Source organism: Poromitra crassiceps (assembly GCF_964638095.1).
Source record: "Poromitra crassiceps genome assembly, chromosome: 7".
Taxonomy (NCBI): Eukaryota; Metazoa; Chordata; class Actinopteri; order Beryciformes; family Melamphaidae; genus Poromitra; species Poromitra crassiceps.
The window spans coordinates 6,394,343-6,415,752 of record NC_139628.1 but is presented as its reverse complement, the minus strand read 5'-3'; the positions used below and the strand labels follow the sequence as shown (position 1 = coordinate 6,415,752).

Genomic DNA, 21,410 nt, shown 5'->3' with positions numbered 1-21,410 from the left:
CAACATCTCTTTTAGCCTTAGTTTACAGACCAAGTCTGCTCTACCACTAACGTTAGCAAGCTAACGTAACGTTAACTAGCCAGTCGGCTATAACGTTAATGTTGTCGACCGGCTAGTTAACGTTACGTTAGCAAGCTAACGTAACGTTAACTAGCCGGGGTCGGCTATAACGTTAATGTTGTTGACCTGGATGCGGGCGCAGTGCGCATCGACTGTTAACGTTAGATAAACAAAACAAACTATCTGCTGTGAGACGAACATTTCCACTTCAAACAACAATACACATGGGTCTAATAATGTAACATTAGTTTACATGCATATCGAGTTTGTAGTAGAATAACGTTAACTTACCCCGCTGCTGAGCTCCCTTGGCACCATCCAATGATCCAACATGTTTGCGTTTAAGGTGTTCACGCAGGGCCGTTGTGCTGCCATGCCATGCAAGATCGGCTTTGCACATCTTGCACGTAACAGACTTTTTATTTCCAGTTAATATGAAGTGCTCCCAAACTTGCTAAGTTTTGGGTCGAGCTGCTTTCTCCTCGGCCATGTTCCAAGTTGTTTGTCGTTTACTGCGCGTGCGCAAGGCGAGTGACGTAGTCGGCTCCGTGACAGCGGGGCCAGGGAGTGACGTAGCCAGCACTGCGCCGCTGCAGCTGTGGTCAGCTGTTGTTTTTTATCAACAAAACAGATGGCTCTGCGTCCAACTAATCGTGAGGCAACGAATCGATAATCAAATTCGTTGCCAACGAATTTGATCATCGATTTTAATCGATTTAATCAGCCCTAGCTGCAACTATTAGTCAATTCATCGATTCATTGCCAAATATGACATTAATTGCCTATTTTGATGATCTATTCATCATTTTGAGCTATTTCAGAAACATTTCCTAATTCTCTGATTCCAGCTTCTCAAATGTGGCATTTTCTGGTTTCTTTAGATGGTAAATCATCTCTTTAGTCCTCTGTGACAGTATTCTCCTCTGTGTACCCTCTAACACACTGCATACAGTTCTTCCATTTCAGTTTTAGCTGTTTTTCACCAAAGCTAGTTTCTCCCTCACTTCAGCTGTTAATCACCTTCTGTGAGGGATTTTGACTTATAGAAAGCATTTCTACATGTTAACCTCAAGTTTTGGAACTTTGACCATGTTTAGCCATAGATATCTGACATCATGTATGCAGGGCTTAAAATGCACTTTGCAAACTAGGGGGGAATTCCCCCCTTATGTTCTTCAGATAGGAGGGATTTATAGACTTTGGGGGGGATTTTTTCAGGCGATACTATAACGACAAATAGCTGCTTCTCCTGTCCAATAAGGGATAATACTGTAATTTCACATTTTTGTATTTAAAAAAGGAAGTAGTTTACAGTATGCACACCTGAGTCTAAATTACTATGGCTTTTGTCGTGTTTTTTCTGCAGACTAAGCCATGGGCTTTTGGTTCTATGAAAGCCTTTATTTTTTTGTATTGAGTGATACACTACTAAAACACTCATATCATATTATATCAGAAGTGTTCTTTGTTTTGTGTTCACAATAGTGATGTCAGTTAGATTTGGTTAGGTCAGAGCTATGGAATATTAAATCATCCATCTTTTGCCTTTCTTACTGTCATTACTGGCAACTAAACCTGTTCGTATTTTGCATTGGGGAGAGTTCTATTTGAAGTGACCATAAACCATCTCTGTGTCATTTCACTTTTTATTGAAAATGCTACCACCAGATTTTCAAGGCTGCTTTATGAGAAATGCCATTTGTAGGCAGGACAAACCCACCGCTCTAAACATGCTCTAATGTAATCACAATGGGAGATTTCTGCACTCTGGCCTAATTTCAAATGTAATTTGAGTGGCGACAACATCGTTGACATCATTTTTTTTTGTTTTCTCCACTAGGTAGTCCCGTGGATTCTGGTTTACAACACGCTTTTTCTAACTTGGCCCAGTTGTCGTTGTGGCATCGTTATTGGCCACCGGTACAGATGCGTTCCATAACACACAGAATACTCTCTTATTGTGACGTTGCCGAGTCGAATGTATTCTGACACTGTAAACAAGCATTATACTGTACAGCACTATACAAGTTCATATTGTCGGCTTGTAGCGTGCGATTCAGGGCCTCTAACAGAGATCAAAGCCGCTGGATGAATTACGCACAGGAGGAGATGGCTTCAATGCGCAGATGAAATGTCAAAGTTGCCAATTGATTTGATGCTGCCGCCAAGCACCTCTCATCCAACAGGTGTCTCTGCACTCCTCCACTTTTCCCCTGACATACTAGCAGGTGTTTGTTTTTCTTTCTTGGAAATTTAAGAGAAGTTCAGTCATCAAGCCTTATTTCCCTACATTGAGTAACGAGCATTAATTAGACAAAACTGACATGCTTACCTCATGCATTGAAAGTGACAATATGTGGGTATTAACAACGATGTGTTTTGATAGCCAGTGTTTATTATAAATGAATTTGGGGTGCTTTGCCCCCGCACTGGCCCTTTCTCTCCCTCTCTCTCACCCAGCTGCACTTGTAGGCTACTGGACGGACTAGTCTTTTATTTTATTTTTTTCATGAGAAACGATACCTAAAAAGTTTGGCCAGGAGGGGTCTTGTTGGGTATAGTTGCTGAATTCCAAAAAGCAAAAATAAATAAATAGATACAATAAAATAAATACATATTTGATCCATTCAAATGTGTATGACCCTTCTCTGGACACAAAATAATAGCAGTGTACTGAGACTCAATTTTTAAAAGCATCACCCTACCCTATTTTCTTCCAGTGACAGATTCCATAAAGGCCCCTAAGGGGCGAACGGTCCCTTAGGGGTATAAGTAGCAGTGTCTCGTCCATATATGGTGCTGCTAATGATAACAGAGACAGCACAGTACATTGAAAGCCGTTTAGCCTTTATGGGCATCCCAAGTTGTTGAAGCCCTCTTAGGAGCAAAATGTGAATGTGTCCTATAGGCTCCCAAATATGAAAGCAAATATTTTGTACCTGTAACTAACTCTGAGATTGTGTTGAGTTGTTGGTTGTTGGTTAGTATTTAATTTCATTATAACCAGCTCTGAGATGGTGTTTAGGAGTGGTTGGTATTTAATGACCTGTCCTTGGTCATAAAGCCTTCCTCTAAGCTAGAGTCAAAGGTGCAGACTACCTCTAGAACAAACACTTATCTGGACTCTTCTTTTCTCTTGACAAATACAACATCTGGAGTCTTGGCAGACACAGGTGTAAAAAGTACCCAAGGCCGGATTATAGTAGCCATGGGCATGGCATGGGGCTCCCTTACGACTTTTTCAACCCCCCCTCCCCCCAATACAATACTGCCATAGTGCATTTTCCCTAGGTTTGTGGAAGACAGGTGCATGACTGTGCATGTATTACAGAAACTGTATTACTTTACATGTGTCAGTTCTACCTTTATACCAGGGGTTCCCAACCTTTTTTTGTGCCAAGGACCGGTAGATGCATGGAAAAAAAAGTTGCGGACCGGTTGTCAATTTTAATGTTTTAGTTACATATATATTTACTCACCAGGTGGCGACAAAGGGAAGATAACAGCCTTTTGTGTTGTACTGTATGTAGCCTACAGTATCTGTGTTTTTGTTTCAAACTACAAACATAAATAAACATCAACTTGAAACATGTTTCAACTACCACACACAGCCTATAATGTTATAGCCTATGTTTATTTTTTATTATTATTATTTTTTTTTTGACTGGGCTCGCAGCCGGGTACCAAATGCGTTGCCCGGTACCGGTCCACGGCCCAGTGGTTGGGGACCACTGCTTTATACAATATAGACAGGATATTGATGAATTGTTTTTCCTCTCTCCAGTATATTCGCCTATATATATATATATATATATATATATATATATATATATATATATATATATATATATATATATATATATATATATATATATATGTATATATATATACAGTATATATATATATAATTTTTTTCTTTTTTGCAAACATTCTATATCAAAAAATAATAACTCATCTTTACTTTATAGAATGTACAGCAGTGGTTTTCAAAATGTGGTCTGGGGGACCCCAAGGGGTCCTTGAGGAGCTTCCAGAGCATCCCCAGCAAATGAAAAATAATGTATTTTCACTATAATTCCATCCTTACTGTAAGTGACAGAATGTATGACTAATTTTGGTCATTGGTTTCATACAGTTTTCTGTAGGTAGTAAAACATCTGCTAAAATCTTATCAGATGGAGGACCTGCATGACATCTTATCAAATGGGTTCATGGTCTAATTTGTTTCAGTTTAGGGTTCCTTGACATGAAAAAGTGTGAGAATAGTATTTCAAAAAGTAATAGTATGTGACAGAATTGCTGCAGTAAAGATTTTATAGTACAGTATTTTCAATAAGAAATTACTGCAAGAGATCAACAACAATCTACATGATAGCTGCTCATTAAGTTGTATCAAAATAAACTTTATAAACAGAAAAAGACAGATCAAAAACAGCTTAACGCACACTGCAACATCTGGGTACGTCTCCAACTTACAGCAGATGATAATCAGCTGTGATTGGTCTATTTGCACAACTTCAATCAGCTGTTTCTCAGTAGCAATGAAAAAATACAAGACATATGGCGCTTTATCGTCGCAAAGGCGGTCATTTTGCGTGAGGCCCGTTTTGCACCAGAATAGCGCTGCGTGCAGCACTGATTTTGGGCGTGTTTGCCCGCTGCGCTCTGCATCAACTCGGCACAAACGTTCAGATTGGGCGTGTTTAAACCCAAGTGTGATCATGTCCACCCCCGTTAACTCATTCAGGGCCAGTTTAGGACTGCCAATATTTAGCACAGGCCAAAGATTTTCATAATTGTTGGTCATCTTTCAAGACCCACAGTAAATTATCTATTAGCACCAGAGTGATTTGCAATACCTCAAAATGAAGATGTACGTCTCTGGGTTCACCAGGAAAAAAAAAGTTAGCTTTTAGCATGTTCTGTACTCTACTTATATCCATTTATATACACCCTGTTTTCACCCAAAATGTCTCTCTCTCAGATGACAAACAGGAGCAAATGCAATTTCTGTAAAATATACATTCTCAAGCAGAACTCGCTCTCAATTCTTTTATTTTGAACTGTATTGACATCAGACATGTAAATACTATTCGTTATGACACAAATGAAAAAAAAAATATATATATATATATATATATATACACATGAAGTGCTTTTTTTTTACATTCAACAATATAGCAGTGTGAGTGAGTGTGCAGACAGACACACAGACAGACAGACAGAGAGACAGACAGACAGACACACCGACAGACAGACAGACAGACAGACAGACAGACAGACAGACAGACAGACAGACACACACACACACACACACACACACACACACACACAGACACACACACACACACACACACACACACACACACACACGATCCCCCTTCGTTGCGTGATTTCTAACCCCACATAGGATAAGCAATAACCACGCCCTGTGGCGCCGGGATTGGCCAGGAGCAACACTGGAGCAGAGACACTACACTGGAGGGCACGCAGTCCAGCGATTTCATGAAGCTCTTGAGAACGGGCAGCGGGCGCCTGCCTAGCTGTTCATGTGCTGCTCGTCCATGTGCCCTGTCATATTCTCCCTGCTATCGTTGCCGTTTTCCCCTCGGCTATTCAACACGTCCTCACCGCCCTCTGATCACTGCTGATCGATCATTTCCTCATTCCTCCGATGATCAAACGCATCTGTGGATTACTTTCTCCGGTTTTCTCCGGCTGGCACACAGGAAGGCTGGCACACAGGAAAGCGACCAGCTCCTGCAGCGCGCGAGGGGCGTTTCAATGGGGTTTCTCCTGTCTGCACAAGGCAAGCTCCTTATCCATTTTCTGATATTCCTCCTGCTCAATTTCAAAACAACAGCTGCGGTATGTGTTTGTTCACGTGTTGTCTTAGATGATAGGGACCTGATACCATGTGACAGGCTGGGGAAGTGTTTTAACTACGCCCTGCAGTAATAAAAACAAAAACACGTCAAACACGTCATTGGCCCTCTGGGCTATTCCTGATAAGACGTCAAAGACGTCATTGGCCCTGAATGAGTTAAAAGCCACAGCGTCACGTCTGTGACAGCAGCTTCCTTCTCGCTGAGTGGGCAAGCAGAGGGAGAGAGTGAGAGAGAGAAAATAGAGAGGGCGAGAGAGAAAAGAGAGATGGGGAGAGCGAGAGATGGGACGAGAGAGATTCAGATTCAATATACATATATAATATATATAAACCATTAGAAACTAATACAAAATGGTGATAACAAAAATTGGTGCTGATGGAACGATATTCCATTTGAAACACATCAAAGGGCTACCGCGCAGTGAATAATCTCCCAAAGTAGTTTCGTTCATATAGGCCAGGGGTGGGCAATTATTTTTCATGGGGGGCCACATGAGAAACCCAGATTGTTGCCGGGGGGCGAACAAATATTGTCATGCCGTAACCCATGGGATGGACAACTTTGATGATAGAGAGGGCCACAAAAAAAATCCTCGCTACCAGAGGGCCAGATTTTGCTGAGGGCTGGGGGCCGAACGGCGCCGGTGCGAAGAATTTGGGGAATTTGAAGCCAGGTTTAGAGGAATAACTCATTTTAAATTAACAGTAGTGTGATGTCATTATTCAGTCTTAACGACCAATATTTGATACCAGTTGCCCTGGTCTGATATAAGCTATAACATACACATGTAAAAATATTTGTTTCTTTAATAGCGTAGGGATGTGTGAGAATTTAATTCTAGCCTATTTCAATAGCTATATTAAAGTGATTGCGTGCTGTTGACGATAGGATAATGTCATCTATCCCCACATTTTCGTGCTGAAACGCCTGCTTTGGCATGTAGCACGCCTACGCCCAGTACAATTATAACAGGAATGCGCTTGTGCCCGCCCCCAATTTGCATTGCACCAGCGTTAAACGAGCACAAACGCTAAATGACCACTTTTTGATAAGATAGGGCCCTCAGTGTTGTCAGTGGTTCTCAACATTTTTGAGCGGCAACGCCCAAAAAACTTTAGGCTGGGGTTTGTTAATACGTCAAAAAAATGTTTTTTTTTTTTTGACCGTGGGATGTGCATCTAACCCTTTTACATCTCTTATATAAATATTGGAGCCACCGAACGTGTACAACCCATTCCACCGACCCACTAAGTGGCGACAGTGCTCTCCTGACTAGAGGAAGGCAAGCAAAAAGCAGTGTGAGGAAGCCATTCTCATGAAAATGGATTGGCGAAAACGCTTTCGTTTTCGCGCTGATTGCTGGCGGTGCGGGATTGCAAATTTGCATAATAGATTACGGGTGGAACACACTTTGAAACACGCAGCATAAATATGACCAGAATCGCAAAAGCTTCATCAAAGCTCTCAACCGAAACTCCAAGAAACGAGCGAGCCCATCCAGACTTGCTCAGCGGCCGCCAGCAGACAGGCACAGTAGCAGCAAAGCAGTGAGCCTGGTGACGCGAGGTTACAGCAGCAACAGAAACGAGCTTGTGACACGCCCGCTGCAGCCAAGAAGAACACACACGGAGGGAGGAGTTTGAAGGAGAGGGGTGTTTCCTGCTGTTATGGAGGAAATGACTGTTCAAAACTATTGTTTAGATGTCTGACGTCTTACTGATGCCAAAAATGAATGGTTAAAGTGACTGTTCTATCGAATTTCACAAAAAGCCGTTTATCTCAGAATAAATTTTCAGACGCTGAAACCATGCTGTATTCAACTGCTAATGCTTACATAACTACTAACTCTACAAACTAACTCTTTTAGACAGAGAAAGCACACATTCTATTAGTTATTTTGAGATATTGTGTGTTCACAAAATCCTAACAGAAACGAATCCTCGGCTCTTGAAAGATGAGCCAGAATCCTCAAAAAAAAAACTTGGCAGAAGCTAACTACAGTATTGAAAAACGGCTGGCAGTGAATGTGTTAAGGTTGAGATAATTGTATTATCATTATATGGTCCAAATATTTCAGTAAATCACTTGAAACACTTGAAATATTCTTGCTTGGGTGGTATCATTCTACTTGAAATTATGGTAAAATGCATTATTTTTAGTAAAATAACATCTCAAATTCGGCCGGGCATCTGCACCCCTTCCTATCTAGGATGCATCCCTAGTCATCTTGTTCTGGAACCGGCCCTGCTAGTGAAGAAGAGCGAGAAGATCATGTGGTGAAACAAGCAGGAGGGGTGACACGCGGCACGTGCCTGCATGAAGAGAGAGAGAGGGGGGGGGGAGAGAGAGAGAGAGAGAGATTGAGGGGGGGGGGGGGGGAGGAGAGAGAGAGAGATTGAGGGGGGGGGGGAGAGAGAGAGAGATTGATTTTGATTTTTAAGCACCTTTATTTTCCATAAATAAAATACATATTTAGTATTAATTAATACACAGGACAAGATGTTACTATCCCTTGTGCCAAAATCCGAGGAAAAACACATTTAGAAGCCCAATCCAGAATAAGACAAGCTAACAGGCTAACAAACTAATAAACAAGACACAAATCACCAGTTACCTACCCTAGCCAACAGCAGTATGAAGCATGTCATTGGGGTTTTCAAGTGGGCACCTTCCTTCACCGACGTTTCGTTAAGTTAGGCCCACGACACCTCCAGAAGGCTTAACGGTGTAATCCAGCGTCCCGGAAACACCCCCCTCCATGCTATACACAACGCCATTTTACCCTCACCGTCTAATGCCAACCTAGCATTAACCTAGCCTTAGCCTTGATCCTTCTCCTAGAATTAGCCTAGCCATCGCAGGTCGGTTCCATATCACATTCTTAATAACTACACCACCAGTAGCCTACCATACGGCCATACCCAATGACTAAGGCTGTGACTAGCCCCACTGGCACCGTTGATGCGCACTCAGTGCCATCGGTTCCGTATGGTATGACTAGCCACACAATAAAAACAATCAACTCCATACAAGGCCTACCTTAGCGAGCTCCCCAGCTAGCATGTTTCCTCCTTATCCACAGCCATTCACTTGCTCGTTCTGCTGCCTGAGACATGTTGCTAACCGCAAGCTTCAGGCTCTGTCCCCGAATGCCCAACTCAGTTAGTAGGGCAATAACGGACTTTGCCACAAAACCACGGCAGCCCACCTCTACAGGCCGCACTCGGGCCCTCCAACCTCGCTGCTCTGCCTCTGCTGCCATTTCAGCATACCTAGCTTTCTTGCGCTCATAAGCCTCCTCAACTCGATCTTCCCACGGGACTGTGAGTTCGATAAAATAAACTCTCTTCTCTACCTCAGACCACAGTAACAAGTCCGGACGTAGTCGGGTGCTAACTATATATGCTGGGATGACTAGCTGTTCATTCAAGTCAACCCTCATTTCCCAGGCTCCACCTACACTTAGCTGCCCTAACTTGTGCCTGACCTTAATTGGTCTAATCTTTTCTCCCTCACGTACAAATTTGATCTGTCTAGTCTCTTTGCTAGCAACTAGAGAATTTACTTCTAGCCGCTTTTCCTCAACTGCAGCTGCCAAACATTTCAACACCTGGTTGTGACGCCAGGTGTATCGCCCCTGGGAGAGACTGACCTTACACCCTGACAGTATATGCCTCAGTGTACATACACTAGAACACAACGGGCAGGCACCATCCTCGCCCAACCACTGATTTAAGTTCCGGGGAGATGGCAGCACATCATAAGTAGCCCCTAGAATAAATCTAATTCTGCTGGCCTCCATGCTCCACAACTCTCTCCACTTCAACTTTCTCTTCTCTACACTCTCCCAGTTCACCCACTGTCCTTGCTTTGCCTGCGACACTGCCTTAGTACATCTTACTGCCTCCTCTTCCCTATGTACTTCTTCAACTACCATCTTCCTCTTTTCTATTACTGATGCCTTGTTCCACACAGGTTTCCCTATGCACAACCCTAAGCCTCCACGCCCATGCTGCACCTGACCTATGATATCCCTGTGTCTAAGAGCTGACTGTGCTTGATGTACTGCCTCCTTTGGGTTCCACTTCCTCCCTGTTTTAACTGTGGGCGCTGCACTCCTAACCACTGGATCCTTTGACTGAGTCAGAGTCATTTCCAGTCTAACCTTAGCACACTTGAACTCCTCTGTCAGGCTAGATAATGGCAATTCCAATATGCCTTTCCCATATAAGGCTACACTGCTTAGGCAGCGTGGGACTCCGAGCCATTTTCTAATGAATGAGTTAATCATCCTTTCTAGCTTTTCTACCTTTGAAAGGGGAACCTCATACACTGTCAGTGGCCACATCAACCGAGGCAACAATCCAAACTGCAAACACCACAACTTTAACTTTCCTGGGAGCCCTGACTTGTCTATACTTGAAATACCTTGAATCATTTCCTGCCTCACCTCCTCAAACTGTCCCTTATCACTGAGACTGGCATCATACCATCTTCCCAAACTCTTGACTGGTTTCTCTAACACTGTAGGCACCACCTCATCATTTATGACAAACTTCTTACCTAGCATAAGCATAACATACCTGACTAGATCATTAATCAATGAAACATATTGACACATAGACAGCATGTAAATGCTCACAGAAACACAGGGTTAAAACAGAGCTGCCCGTCAACAAACAAACACAAAGCATCAGTGAAGCACCAACGAGACAAAAAAACAGCAACATCATTCATGAGTGAATAAAACCTAAAATCCACTGTGATTCGAGCTCGTACCAAAGCCTTAAACAATGGCAGCAACTCCCCACCTGAAACATTTTCTAATTGATTTTTCCGGCTTTTGTAAATTGACAGTTTGGCCTGTCCCACTACAAAGTTCAACAGCTCCCACTTCATTGCATTTGCTCTTTTATAACCAGCACCAAAAATATAATCAGTTTCACTCCAACTCCACCACATTTGACAAACACATATTCTACAATTCCAAACGGTAGCCTACTTCAAGTCTTTTACACTCCAAAAAACAGTGAAAAACAGACTGGTTCTTGACAAAAAGGACAGTTGTTAGACATGTTGGATTTAACTTGGAGACAAAACTATTGACTGCCACTGCTCCCTTCAATATTCACCACTGCAGGTCACCTGGCCTCTTGTTGGCACCGTAACATGGGCGTTACGTTTCTGATTTTTTGCTGTTCATCTGTCATTAACGTGATGAATTATGTGGTTAATTCTGAACAATGCTGTTCATGCTACAAACTGAAGAAAGACTCCTCAATGTCTGCTAGCAATTTTATTTCCGACAAAGATGAGAACACCCTGCGGGTGACATAACAACATATCAACGAATGCATGACATAGCACTATAACATGAGTGAACATTGTTAACATAAATCTTGTCACATAAAGCATATAAATATTAACAGACTTACATCAAACAAGCAATCACATGCTGAAGAGAGAGGAGAGACAAAGTGCACACTTGCACAGGACCGGAAGGAAAAGGACGTGGCAACAACAACACACTCTAACCTAGACTGTTCCACATGCAGTACTGCACTGCCCCCTAGTGTCCGGGAGTAAACTCCTGCATCCCCCCCAGACCGGGAAGCCACGGACCACCGCGGGTTAACGGTCTCAGTTCAAAGTCCATCGGCCGGTCTCCGGCTCGTAACGCTTGGGCGGCCCCCTAGCACGGGCCGGGTGGGCGGGCCGTAGCGGCGACGGCGCAGGAAGAGATGCAGCAGGGGTGGGCCGCACTGGCGACGGTGCTGGGAGAGTTGCGGCAGGGGCCACACCAGCGGGAACAAGGGGCGCGGGGAGAGACGTCGCCCCGCCTGAGGGCGCCAGCAGAGAGGGGCCCAAATCTGCATCACGGGGCCCGTCTGTCCACTGCCGTGCGTCACCCTGGGGCACCACCGGGCCAGGGGGGTAGCCGGGGGCAGACACTCCAGGGAGGGAGGAAGCGGAGGAGGCGGCGACGGCAGCTGCTGGGTATAGGGGGCGACCGGCGTATAGCCACGGAGGAACCGCCGATTGCGCAAAGTCAGACGTCCTGAACCATCGACTCTCACCCGATACTGATCGTGGCCAAGCGACTCTACCACCACCCCGGATCTGTCCCACTTGTTGGGGCTCGGGCCCTGCTGATTCTGGACGAACACCCTCTCACCGAGAGCCAGAGGGCGGAGCGGTCTCGAATGAGCCCCCAGAGACTCGTTAGTGCGGGACATCCGCGTACGAAGGGCATCCTCCTTTGCAGCCCATGCCTGACGCCAGAGCGGACGGATATGTGGGTTCGAGAATTTCTCAAGCCGGTTGACGAAGGAGAGCGACCCTCGAAGGGGGTGACCGAAGATGATCTGTGCCGGTGAGAGGTTGCAGTCCGGGTCGGGTGTGTTGCGCAGCTGTATCATCGCGCGCAGGAAGCGATCCTGGTCGAGACTGCCCGCCGGGCCAATGTTGGACACCAGAAGGCGCTTCGCAGTCTTGACAGCGACCTCCGCTCTCCCGTTGGACTGCGGGAAACTGACGGATGACACACGATGCCTGATCTGCCACAGGTGGAGGAAGTCCTGAGTGTGGCTCGCCATGAACTCTGGGCCGCCATCGCTCGAAAGCTCCTCAGGCACACCAAAGGTACGGAAGAATGAGCGGAGGTGGCGAACGAGGCCAGCTGCGCCTCCAGCATCAGTCCCGGCCGCAGCGCCCAGGACCTCCACCCACCCCGAGAGCCGATCCCCGACGACCAGGTAGTGGCGGCCCCCGTAGTCAAAGAAGTCAGCAAAAAAACCCTCAAATGGGGCCGACGGTGGCGGAGATGGCAGGGGGGGCGTGGCCGCCTGCGATGGGGCGTTGCGGTTGCAGTCTGCGCACCCGTTCCTGACGCCGCGGATATCCCCTGACATCCCAGGCCAGTAGACTATGGCCCGGGCGTGCTGCTCCATCGCTGAAACCCCCTGGTGGGCGGCATGAAGGTGCCGAAGGACCCTCTCGCGGAGGGACAGGGGAACCACGACGCGATCTTGGTACAGCAAGACCCCGTCCTGCGCATAGAAGGAGTCACAGGCCGGTGACAAGCTCGCCACGGCAGGGTCATGTGCGTCCACCCCGTTCCCGTGCTCAATCATGCCCAGTAGGCGGCCGAGGGACGCGTCAGCCACTGTCTCTTGTGCGAGGAGGGGCCAGGAGACGGCGCCGAGCTCCTGAGCATCGGTGCGGATCGAAGCCATGAGCGCCAATTCCACGGCGTCAGGCACGCCCGGCGGTTCCAGAGAGAGGCCGTTAGCCGAGCCCGAGGGGGAAGGGTGCCTCGAGGCAGCGTCAGCGGCATGGTTGCTCTTGCCAGGAAGGTGCACAACATCGAAACGCCACGGGAGGGTACGCTGCTTCAGCCTGAACAGGCGTGAGTTTGTGATCTCGTCGAGAGTGCGGTCCCCGAAGATCTTCACCAGGGGCTTGTGGTCGGTGACCACGACGAGGTTGTCGCATCCCTGCGTGAAGTATCGTGTCTGCTCCAGGCCCCAGGCCACGGCCAGGGCCTCCCCTTCAATAGCCGCATATCGCTGCTCCGCCGGGGACAGGAAGCGCGACCCAGCGAGTGTGATTCTCCAACCCCCCGGGCAGCAGTCCGGCACGCCTGAGGCACAGCTGCAATGCTGTTGGAGAAGGAAGTAGCCAATGCCTCGCCTGGACCAGTCGGGGCGGAGGCAGGTACGCTTCTGCATGTCGTAGATCTCCACACCTTCGCGAATGGCCCCAATTATGACATGCTTGGACGCCTGGAAGGCCTCCTCCAGCTCAGGTGACCACAAGAACTTGCAGCGTGGGCTGAGGAAGGGCTTGAAGGGGGCCATAGTGTCGCGCAACTGGGCGTAGTTAGTCACCTGGTTGACGAGGCCGAACCAGCTCCTGATATCCGTCGTGGAGACCGGGCGGGGGAAGTCCCGAATGGCATCCAGGTATTTGGGAAGTGGCTCGATAGTCGCCTCCGACACCCTGAAGCCAGCAAAATCAACGCTCCTCTGCGCAAATTGGAACTTGTCCGGGTTCAACACGACGCCCGACCGCCCGACACGTATCAGGAAGTCGATGGTCCTCCACCAGTGCTGCTCCAGGTCTGTGTCGTAGTGGACCGTGTCATCCACGCAACGTTCCTTGCGTTCAAAGTCTGAGAGGACAGCATCGAAGCGGCGGTTGTAGCCATCACCCGACGACAGAAAACCCTGTGGCGCCCTGGTGTAACGCCACCGGCCAAAGGGAGTGATGAAGGTTGTCAGATGACGATCAGACTCGCGCAGGGGCACACTGTGATAACCATTCCAAGCGTCCGTGACCGTCTTCCAGGTGCCCTTCGGAACGCGACGTGCAAGGTGGAATGGGGACTCAGTTGCGAAAGTCTCACGCTGGCAGAACTTATTGAGAGGGGAAAGGTCCACGGTTCTGCGGGGGGACCCGTCGTGCTTCCGGGTAACCACCATACGGTGGCACCATGTAACCGGCTCGCCGTATGGCACGCGCTCGATGACACCGAGGGCCTCGTCCCGGAGAAGGTCATCGCGGACCCTGTGCTGCCAGTGGAGAGGCACACCGGCTGCGGTGTGGCATGCTGTAGGAGTGGCGGCAGGGTCCACGTGCATCTCGATGGGCGGCCCCTCCATGCAAGGCAGCGCCCGATGGGGGCACGTGTTAAACGTGGACGAGGCATACCTCTCAAACAACCACCTCTTCATCTGGTCGTTGTTCTCAGGTGTGCAGGGGAATGGCAGTGCCGCGGGGCGCGACGGAGGGACAGCGCGCTGTGGGCACGCGCACCGGGCGCCATGGGGGTCATGGCCGTCGCAGCCATCGTTGGCGTACCTCACTGCATTGACAGACAAGGGCAGGTCCGGCGAGGAAGGGGTGGCGGAATCGCGCTCGTCCCTGGGTTGCCCCGCACCACCTGTCGGGAAGTCCTTGGGCAGGAGGCCGAGGTTGAGCAGCGACCCATAGGAGAGGTACATGCCCCGGACCAAGCTGCTTACATACACCATGGAGCGGCAGGATGACCCCCCGCCGCTCTTGGGGACCGCAGAGAGTCTAGCGAAGAATGCGCCATCAATGGCTATGGGGGAGCGGTTGGCAGCCGAGAGGCTGAGGCTGACAGGGCGTAGGTCGTCACGCGAGAATCCGCAGGCGAGGTACTCCTCTAGAGACCAAATGTCAGACTGCGCACCTGTGTCTGCGATAGCAGACACCTTCACCTTGATCCCCGATGGCCGACGGCCGGCGCCGTCCCCCTGACTGACCGGATTGTCAACCGAGACGGTGATCAGTGCCCGGGGGTGTTCCCTCAGCCTGGCCCGCCTCCATTCGCCCTTGGAGAAGATATGGTGCTCGAGTCTGACTGGTGCTGCCGTGCGGCGTTGGCGACGGCTCCCTTGATAGTGGCCTGGGTGCGCCTCAGACTGAATGGTCGAGAGCTGGGAGATCGGCTCCGACTCCAGGGCGGCCTGTTGACCGTCAGACGGCGTCTGCGACCGCTCCTCGGACCCCATGGTGGCCTGCTGACCGTCAAATGGTGGCGGCCGCCGCTTGCGTCGGCGGCCCCTGAAACAGTCGATACAGAGCTGGTGAGGCTTGGTATTCCATCCATGAGACCCCTCTGTGAAGACAGGAAAGGTGTTCTGACATCCTGGGCACGCGGCTCGTCTCGCCATATCAGCTGGGCTCGGGGCCAAGGAGGGGCTCCGCTGTGGGCTTGGCTGTGAGCTCAGCTGTGGGCTCTTCCTCGAGCGCTGGAATGAGGAGACAGCCGACAGGGCGGATGACGGGAGGGCGTTACGAGCCATCTCCTTGCCCTCAACGAGCGCGATCACATCGTTCACGGGCTTCCTGAGAATGTCAGGTGTGCCTAGCGCCTCGCGGCGTATGTCTGAGTCGTAGATCCCATTGACAAGGACATCGCGGATGATGTGATCGGTGTAGCTCACATCCCTGCCGCATTCACAGACAGCAACGTAGGAACATGTCTCTGCCTTCCCACGCACTCTGGCGGTAAAGGCGCGGAATGTCTCATCGCGTTCCTGACGCACCTGAAGCAGCTCTGTGCGCAGGACGCATGTGGCGACCGGGACAACGGCCAGCGAGCGCATAGCGGCGAGTAGGTCAGCCAAAGTCCCGGAGGCGGCATCCGGGTCCGCTTTCAGTAGGCTGTCACCAAGTTCGGGCCCCGCACACTGAAACAGCTGGAACGGGGCCTGGGCTGCTCCTATGCCCGAGCCTGTGCAGAAGACATTCCAACGCCGGGCGAACACATTCCATTCCTCTGTCGAGATGCCGGTGTCGACTCTAGGCCGCTCCAGCTTCGGGCCTTGGTGAGCTGGGGGCCGGGCCGCTGCATCCCGATGGGCATGTCCGTGGGTCGTCAGCAGCGCGATGGCAAGTCCCTCTGAGACGTCTCCGGTCTCAAAGTCGCAGCCGGGGAAGGGGCATTTGACCAGCATGATGGTGTTCTCATGAAGAAAGACTCCTCAATGTCTGCTAGCAATTTTATTTCCGACAAAGATGAGAACACCCTGCGGGTGACATAACAACATATCAACGAATGCATGACATAGCACTATAACATGAGTGAACATTGTTAACATAAATCTTGTCACATAAAGCATATAAATATTAACAGACTTACATCAAACAAGCAATCACATGCTGAAGAGAGAGGAGAGACAAATTGCACACTTGCACAGGACCGGAAGGAAAAGGACGTGGCAACAACAACACACTCTAACCTAGACTGTTCCACATGCAGTACTGCACTGCCCCCTAGTGTCCGGGAGTAAACTCCTGCACAAACCAAATTAATCGTCTGAATCTTGCGCATCGAACCAAGTCTTCCTTTTTCAGATCAGATCAACACAGCGGAAGTTATTAACCTTGCTTGCAAGATGGATAACCTCACGAGATCAAAAGAGATTCTCTAAACGTAATGTGAAGCTAAACCGGATGGTAAGGCCTGTGGCTATGTCTCCATTGGGTTTCTAGCCATAAATACAACAACCACAGTTAACTGTTTACACTCTAAAAGTGTTTGAGCTGGTGTTACTCAGGGTCAGTATAGATAGGGATAATAATATTCACCAGCATGTTTTACTTCTTGTATTTATTTTGTATCGGGTATTTTAGAATTTGTTTACCTCTGTTATTATATGATCTTTAAAAAAGTTGTATTCTTGTTGAAAGACCTACTATTTCAACAATTATGTATTGTGTAATGATCACAGGTGTCTGTCATCACCTGATTGGGGCACCACCACCCCATGTGAGGTTAAATATATGCCCATGCACAGAGAGCTGGTTCTCTGTACTGCCTGATGAAGACCCGTGAGGGTCGAAACGTTGCTTTTTTGTAATCATGTTGTTTTCAACATTTTCTTCAGAAATAGGTGGCTTTAGAAGAGGTTTAATGGTGCTTTATAAAACACCCTCCACATGTTTACAGTCATCCTGCACATTCAGTCTCTCTCTCTCTCTCCACACACTGTCTGTTCTCACACTCAGCAGGTTTTTGTTTAGAGCTTACACAGTATTTATACATTGCCTTCCCATTTAGCAGCATCAGAGAGAGAGAGAGAGAGAGAGAGAGAGAGAGAGGCAATGCAGTGTGAGAGAGAGAGAGAGAGAGAGAGAGAAAGGCAATGCAGTGTGTGAGAGAGAGAGAGAGAGAGAGAGAGAGAGAGAGAGAAAGGCAATGCAGTGTGTGAGAGAGAGAGAGAGAGAGAGAGAGAGAGAGAGAGAGAGAGAGAGAGAGAGACGGCAATGCAGCGCGTGCTGCAGGAACGTGAGAGAGAGAGAGAGAGAGAGAGAGAGAGAGAGAGAGAGAGAGAGAGAGAGAGAGAGAGAGAGAGAGAGAGAGAGAACGGCAATGCAGCGCGTGCTGCAGGAACGTGAGAGAGAGAGAGAGAGAGAGAGAGAGACAATGCAGCGCGCGCCTGCAGGAACGTGAGAGGGAGAGAGAAAGAGAGAGAGAAAGAGAGAGAGAGAGAGAGAGAGAGAGAGAGAGAGAGAGAGAGAAAGGCAATGCAGCGCGCGCCTCCAGGAACGTGAGAGAGAGAGAGAGAGAGAGAGAGAGAAAGGCAATGCAGCGCGCCTCCAGGAACGTGAGAGAGAGAGAGAGAGAGAGAGAGAGAGAGAGAGAGAGAGAGAGAGAGAGAAAGCCAATGCAGCGCGTGCCTGCAGGAACGAGAGAGAGGGGGGGGGGGGGACTTGGCAGCTCTAGAAACACACACACACACACACACACACACACACACACACACACACATACACACACGCACACACAGACACCTACACAAAGCTACATACACACACACCTACACACATGCACACAAACACACGCGACACACGCACGCACGCACGCACGCACGCACGCACACACACACACACACACACACACACACACACACACAGCTGTGACAATAGTTGACAGGTCAAACTTGAGCTAAAATGGAGTATTGTTGTCTCATCAGATGGATGTGAACTCACACTGGATCCAAACACAGCAGACACAAACCTCCTCCTGTCTGAAGACAACAGAAAGGTGACATATGTGTGGGAGGAGCAGTCATATCCTGATCACCCAGAGAGATTTGACTCTGCGCCTCAGCTGCTGTGTAGAGATGGTCTCACTGGTCGCTGTTATTGGGAGCTGGAGAGGAACGGAGAGGTTTGTATAGCAGTGACTTACAGAGGAATCAGCAGGAGAGGACAGGGTGATGACTGTCAGCTTGGATGTAATGAAAAGTCCTGGAGTCTGTGGTGCTCTGATGTTGAAGGTTACACTGTCTGTCACAATAACATACCAACAGACCTACATCTCCCCTCCTCCTCTGTGTCTAACAGAGTCGCAGTGTATCTGGACTGGCCTGCTGGCTCTTTGTCTTTCTACACAGTTTCCTCTGACACACTGATCCACCTCTACACCTTCAACAACACGTTCACTGAACCAGTGTACCCTGGGTTTGGGCTTGGTGCTGGGCTTAAAACTGGGTTTGGGTTTCTGAACAAGTTTAGGCATTCAGCTAATGTACATAAGTTAGGGATTGGGTTTGGTGCCTCAGTGTCTCTGTGTCACATAGAGGAGTGAGAGAGAAACACACACTGCTGACTAAACACAGCTGCTGAGATGATGCTGCACTCTGTACAGGATCACACACACACACACACACACACACACACACACACACACACACACACACACACACACACACACACACACTCACACACACACACACACACACACACACACACACACACACCTTAATGTAACAATAACAATGTTTGTATTTTCATGTGTTTTTACTCATTTTACTGTAAACAACAAACATGATCCATCAGTCAGTGTTCGTGTTGTGAAACTGAACAGGGTTTTAACAACACAGGTGTAAGAACATGATCATTTTATTGTGAAAATGAATTAATGAGACAGAATCAAGGTCTTCTTGTTAGTCTTAAAGGAACACTCCGCCCATTTTCAACCAGCTTTGTATCATTAGAACATCAGTAGTATATCAGAAAACTGTAAACGGGTTTGAAGTCTGTCATTTAATTTGACAGTTATTGAGTGTTAAAGTGTGGACCAGTGACATCACTGGTCCACACTAACTCAAATTAATAACTCATTAACTCAAATCAACTCTCAATAACTGTCAAACTATTCATCATTCATCTAGTTTGACAGTTATTGAGAGTTGATTTGAGTTAATGAGTTATTAATTTGAGTTAGTGTGGACCAGTGATGTCACTGGTCCACACTTTAACACTCAATAACTGTCAAATTAAATGACAGACTTCAAAACCGTTTACAGTTTTCTGATATACTACTGATGTTCTAATGATACAAAGCTGGTTGAAAATGGGCAGAGTGTTCCTTTAAGTCTTGTTGAGGTTCAAATATCTTTATTTTGCAACTTTGTTTTATTTTGCATTTGATCTATACTTTTGTTTGTTTCTCAGAATGAACGTTTTCTCTAAATGATGAACAATACTTATTGTTGACAAAATGTACATATTGAACGTTGCTTTGGACAGAAGCATCTGCTAAATGACATCATGTAATGTAATGAATGCCCTAAAATAAACCAAAAATGTCCTGTTGTTTTAGAAGTTGTGAGTCCTTTCATCTCAAATCACAAATCTGATTCAGGGATCACTGATTGTTTATTTTAAGAGTAGCTAATTTCCCCCACACAGAGGCAACATTTCAATCAGATTTCATTCTATGTGTGGTTGATTTAATAGAAATGAAGGAGTGTGTTGTTTCTTAATTCATGCTCGGCTGCATCTTTTCATTCTTTGATTAGTTTTAGTGCTGATTTGTGTCAACGGCTGCTTGCAGATTTGCTGTTATGTATGAGCTGAGCATAGTGAAGCAACAGCTGACACAGTGTAGTGTCATGAATACACTGTTGTTGTTACTCAGGAGATAGTCTCTCCCCACTCAGTGTAGTGTCATGAATACACTGCTGTTGTTACTCAGGAGATAGTCTCTCCCCACACAGTGTAGTGTCATGAATACACTGCTGTTGTTACTCAGGAGATAGTCTCTCCCCACACAGTGTAGTGTCATGAATACACTGCTGTTGTTACTCAGGAGATAGTCTCTCCCCACACAGTGTAGTGTCATGAATACACTGCTGTTGTTACTCAGGAGATAGTCTCTCCCCACACAGTGTAGTGTCATGAATACACTGCTGTTGTTACTCAGAAGATAGTCTATCCCCACACAGTGTAGTGTCATGATAATACACTGGTGTTGTTACTCAGGAGATAGTCTCTCCCCACACAGTGTAGTGTCATGAATACACTGCTGGTGTTACTCAGGAGATAGTCTCTCCCCACACAGTGTAGTGTCATGAATACACTGCTGTTGTTACTCAGGAGATAGTCTTTCCCCACACAGTGTAGTGTCATGAATACACTGCTGTTGTTACTCAGGAGATAGTCTCTCCCCACACAGTGTAGTGTCATGAATACACTGCTGTTGTTACTCAGGAGATAGTCTCTCCCCACATAGTGTAGTGTCATGAATACACTGCTGTTGTTACTCAGGAGATAGTCTCTCCCCACACAGTGTAGTGTCATGAATACACTGCTGTTGTTACTCAGGAGATAGTCTCTACCCACACAGTGTAGTGTCATGCATACACTGCTGTTGTTACTCAGGATATAGTCTCTCCCCACACAGTGTAGTGTCATGAATACACTGCTGTTGTTACTCAGGAGATAGTCTCTCCCCACACAGTGTAGTGTCATGAATACACTGCTGTTGTTACTCAGGAGATAGTCTCTCCCCACACAGTGTAGTGTCATGAATACACTGTTGTTGTTACTCAGGAGATAGTCTCTCCCCACACAGTGTAGTGTCATGAATACACTGCTGTTGTTACTCAGGAGATAGTCTGTCCCCACACAGTGTAGAGT

At 47.6% G+C, this 21,410-nt stretch overlaps 1 protein-coding gene across 1 annotated transcript in view; it reads left to right on the top strand.

The window, feature by feature from the left end:
• The window catches only part of LOC310779384 (protein NLRC3-like), a 73,453-nt gene extending 53,992 nt beyond the window's left edge, over window positions 1–19,461 (top strand). The window contains exon 10 of the mRNA XM_083639921.1: window positions 18,458–19,461. Coding sequence (XP_083496047.1) covers window positions 18,458–19,074 — 617 coding nt within the window. The 3' untranslated portion in view covers window positions 19,075–19,461. The remainder of the gene's footprint in view (window positions 1–18,457) is intronic.
• Window positions 19,462–21,410: the final 1,949 nt, after the last annotated feature.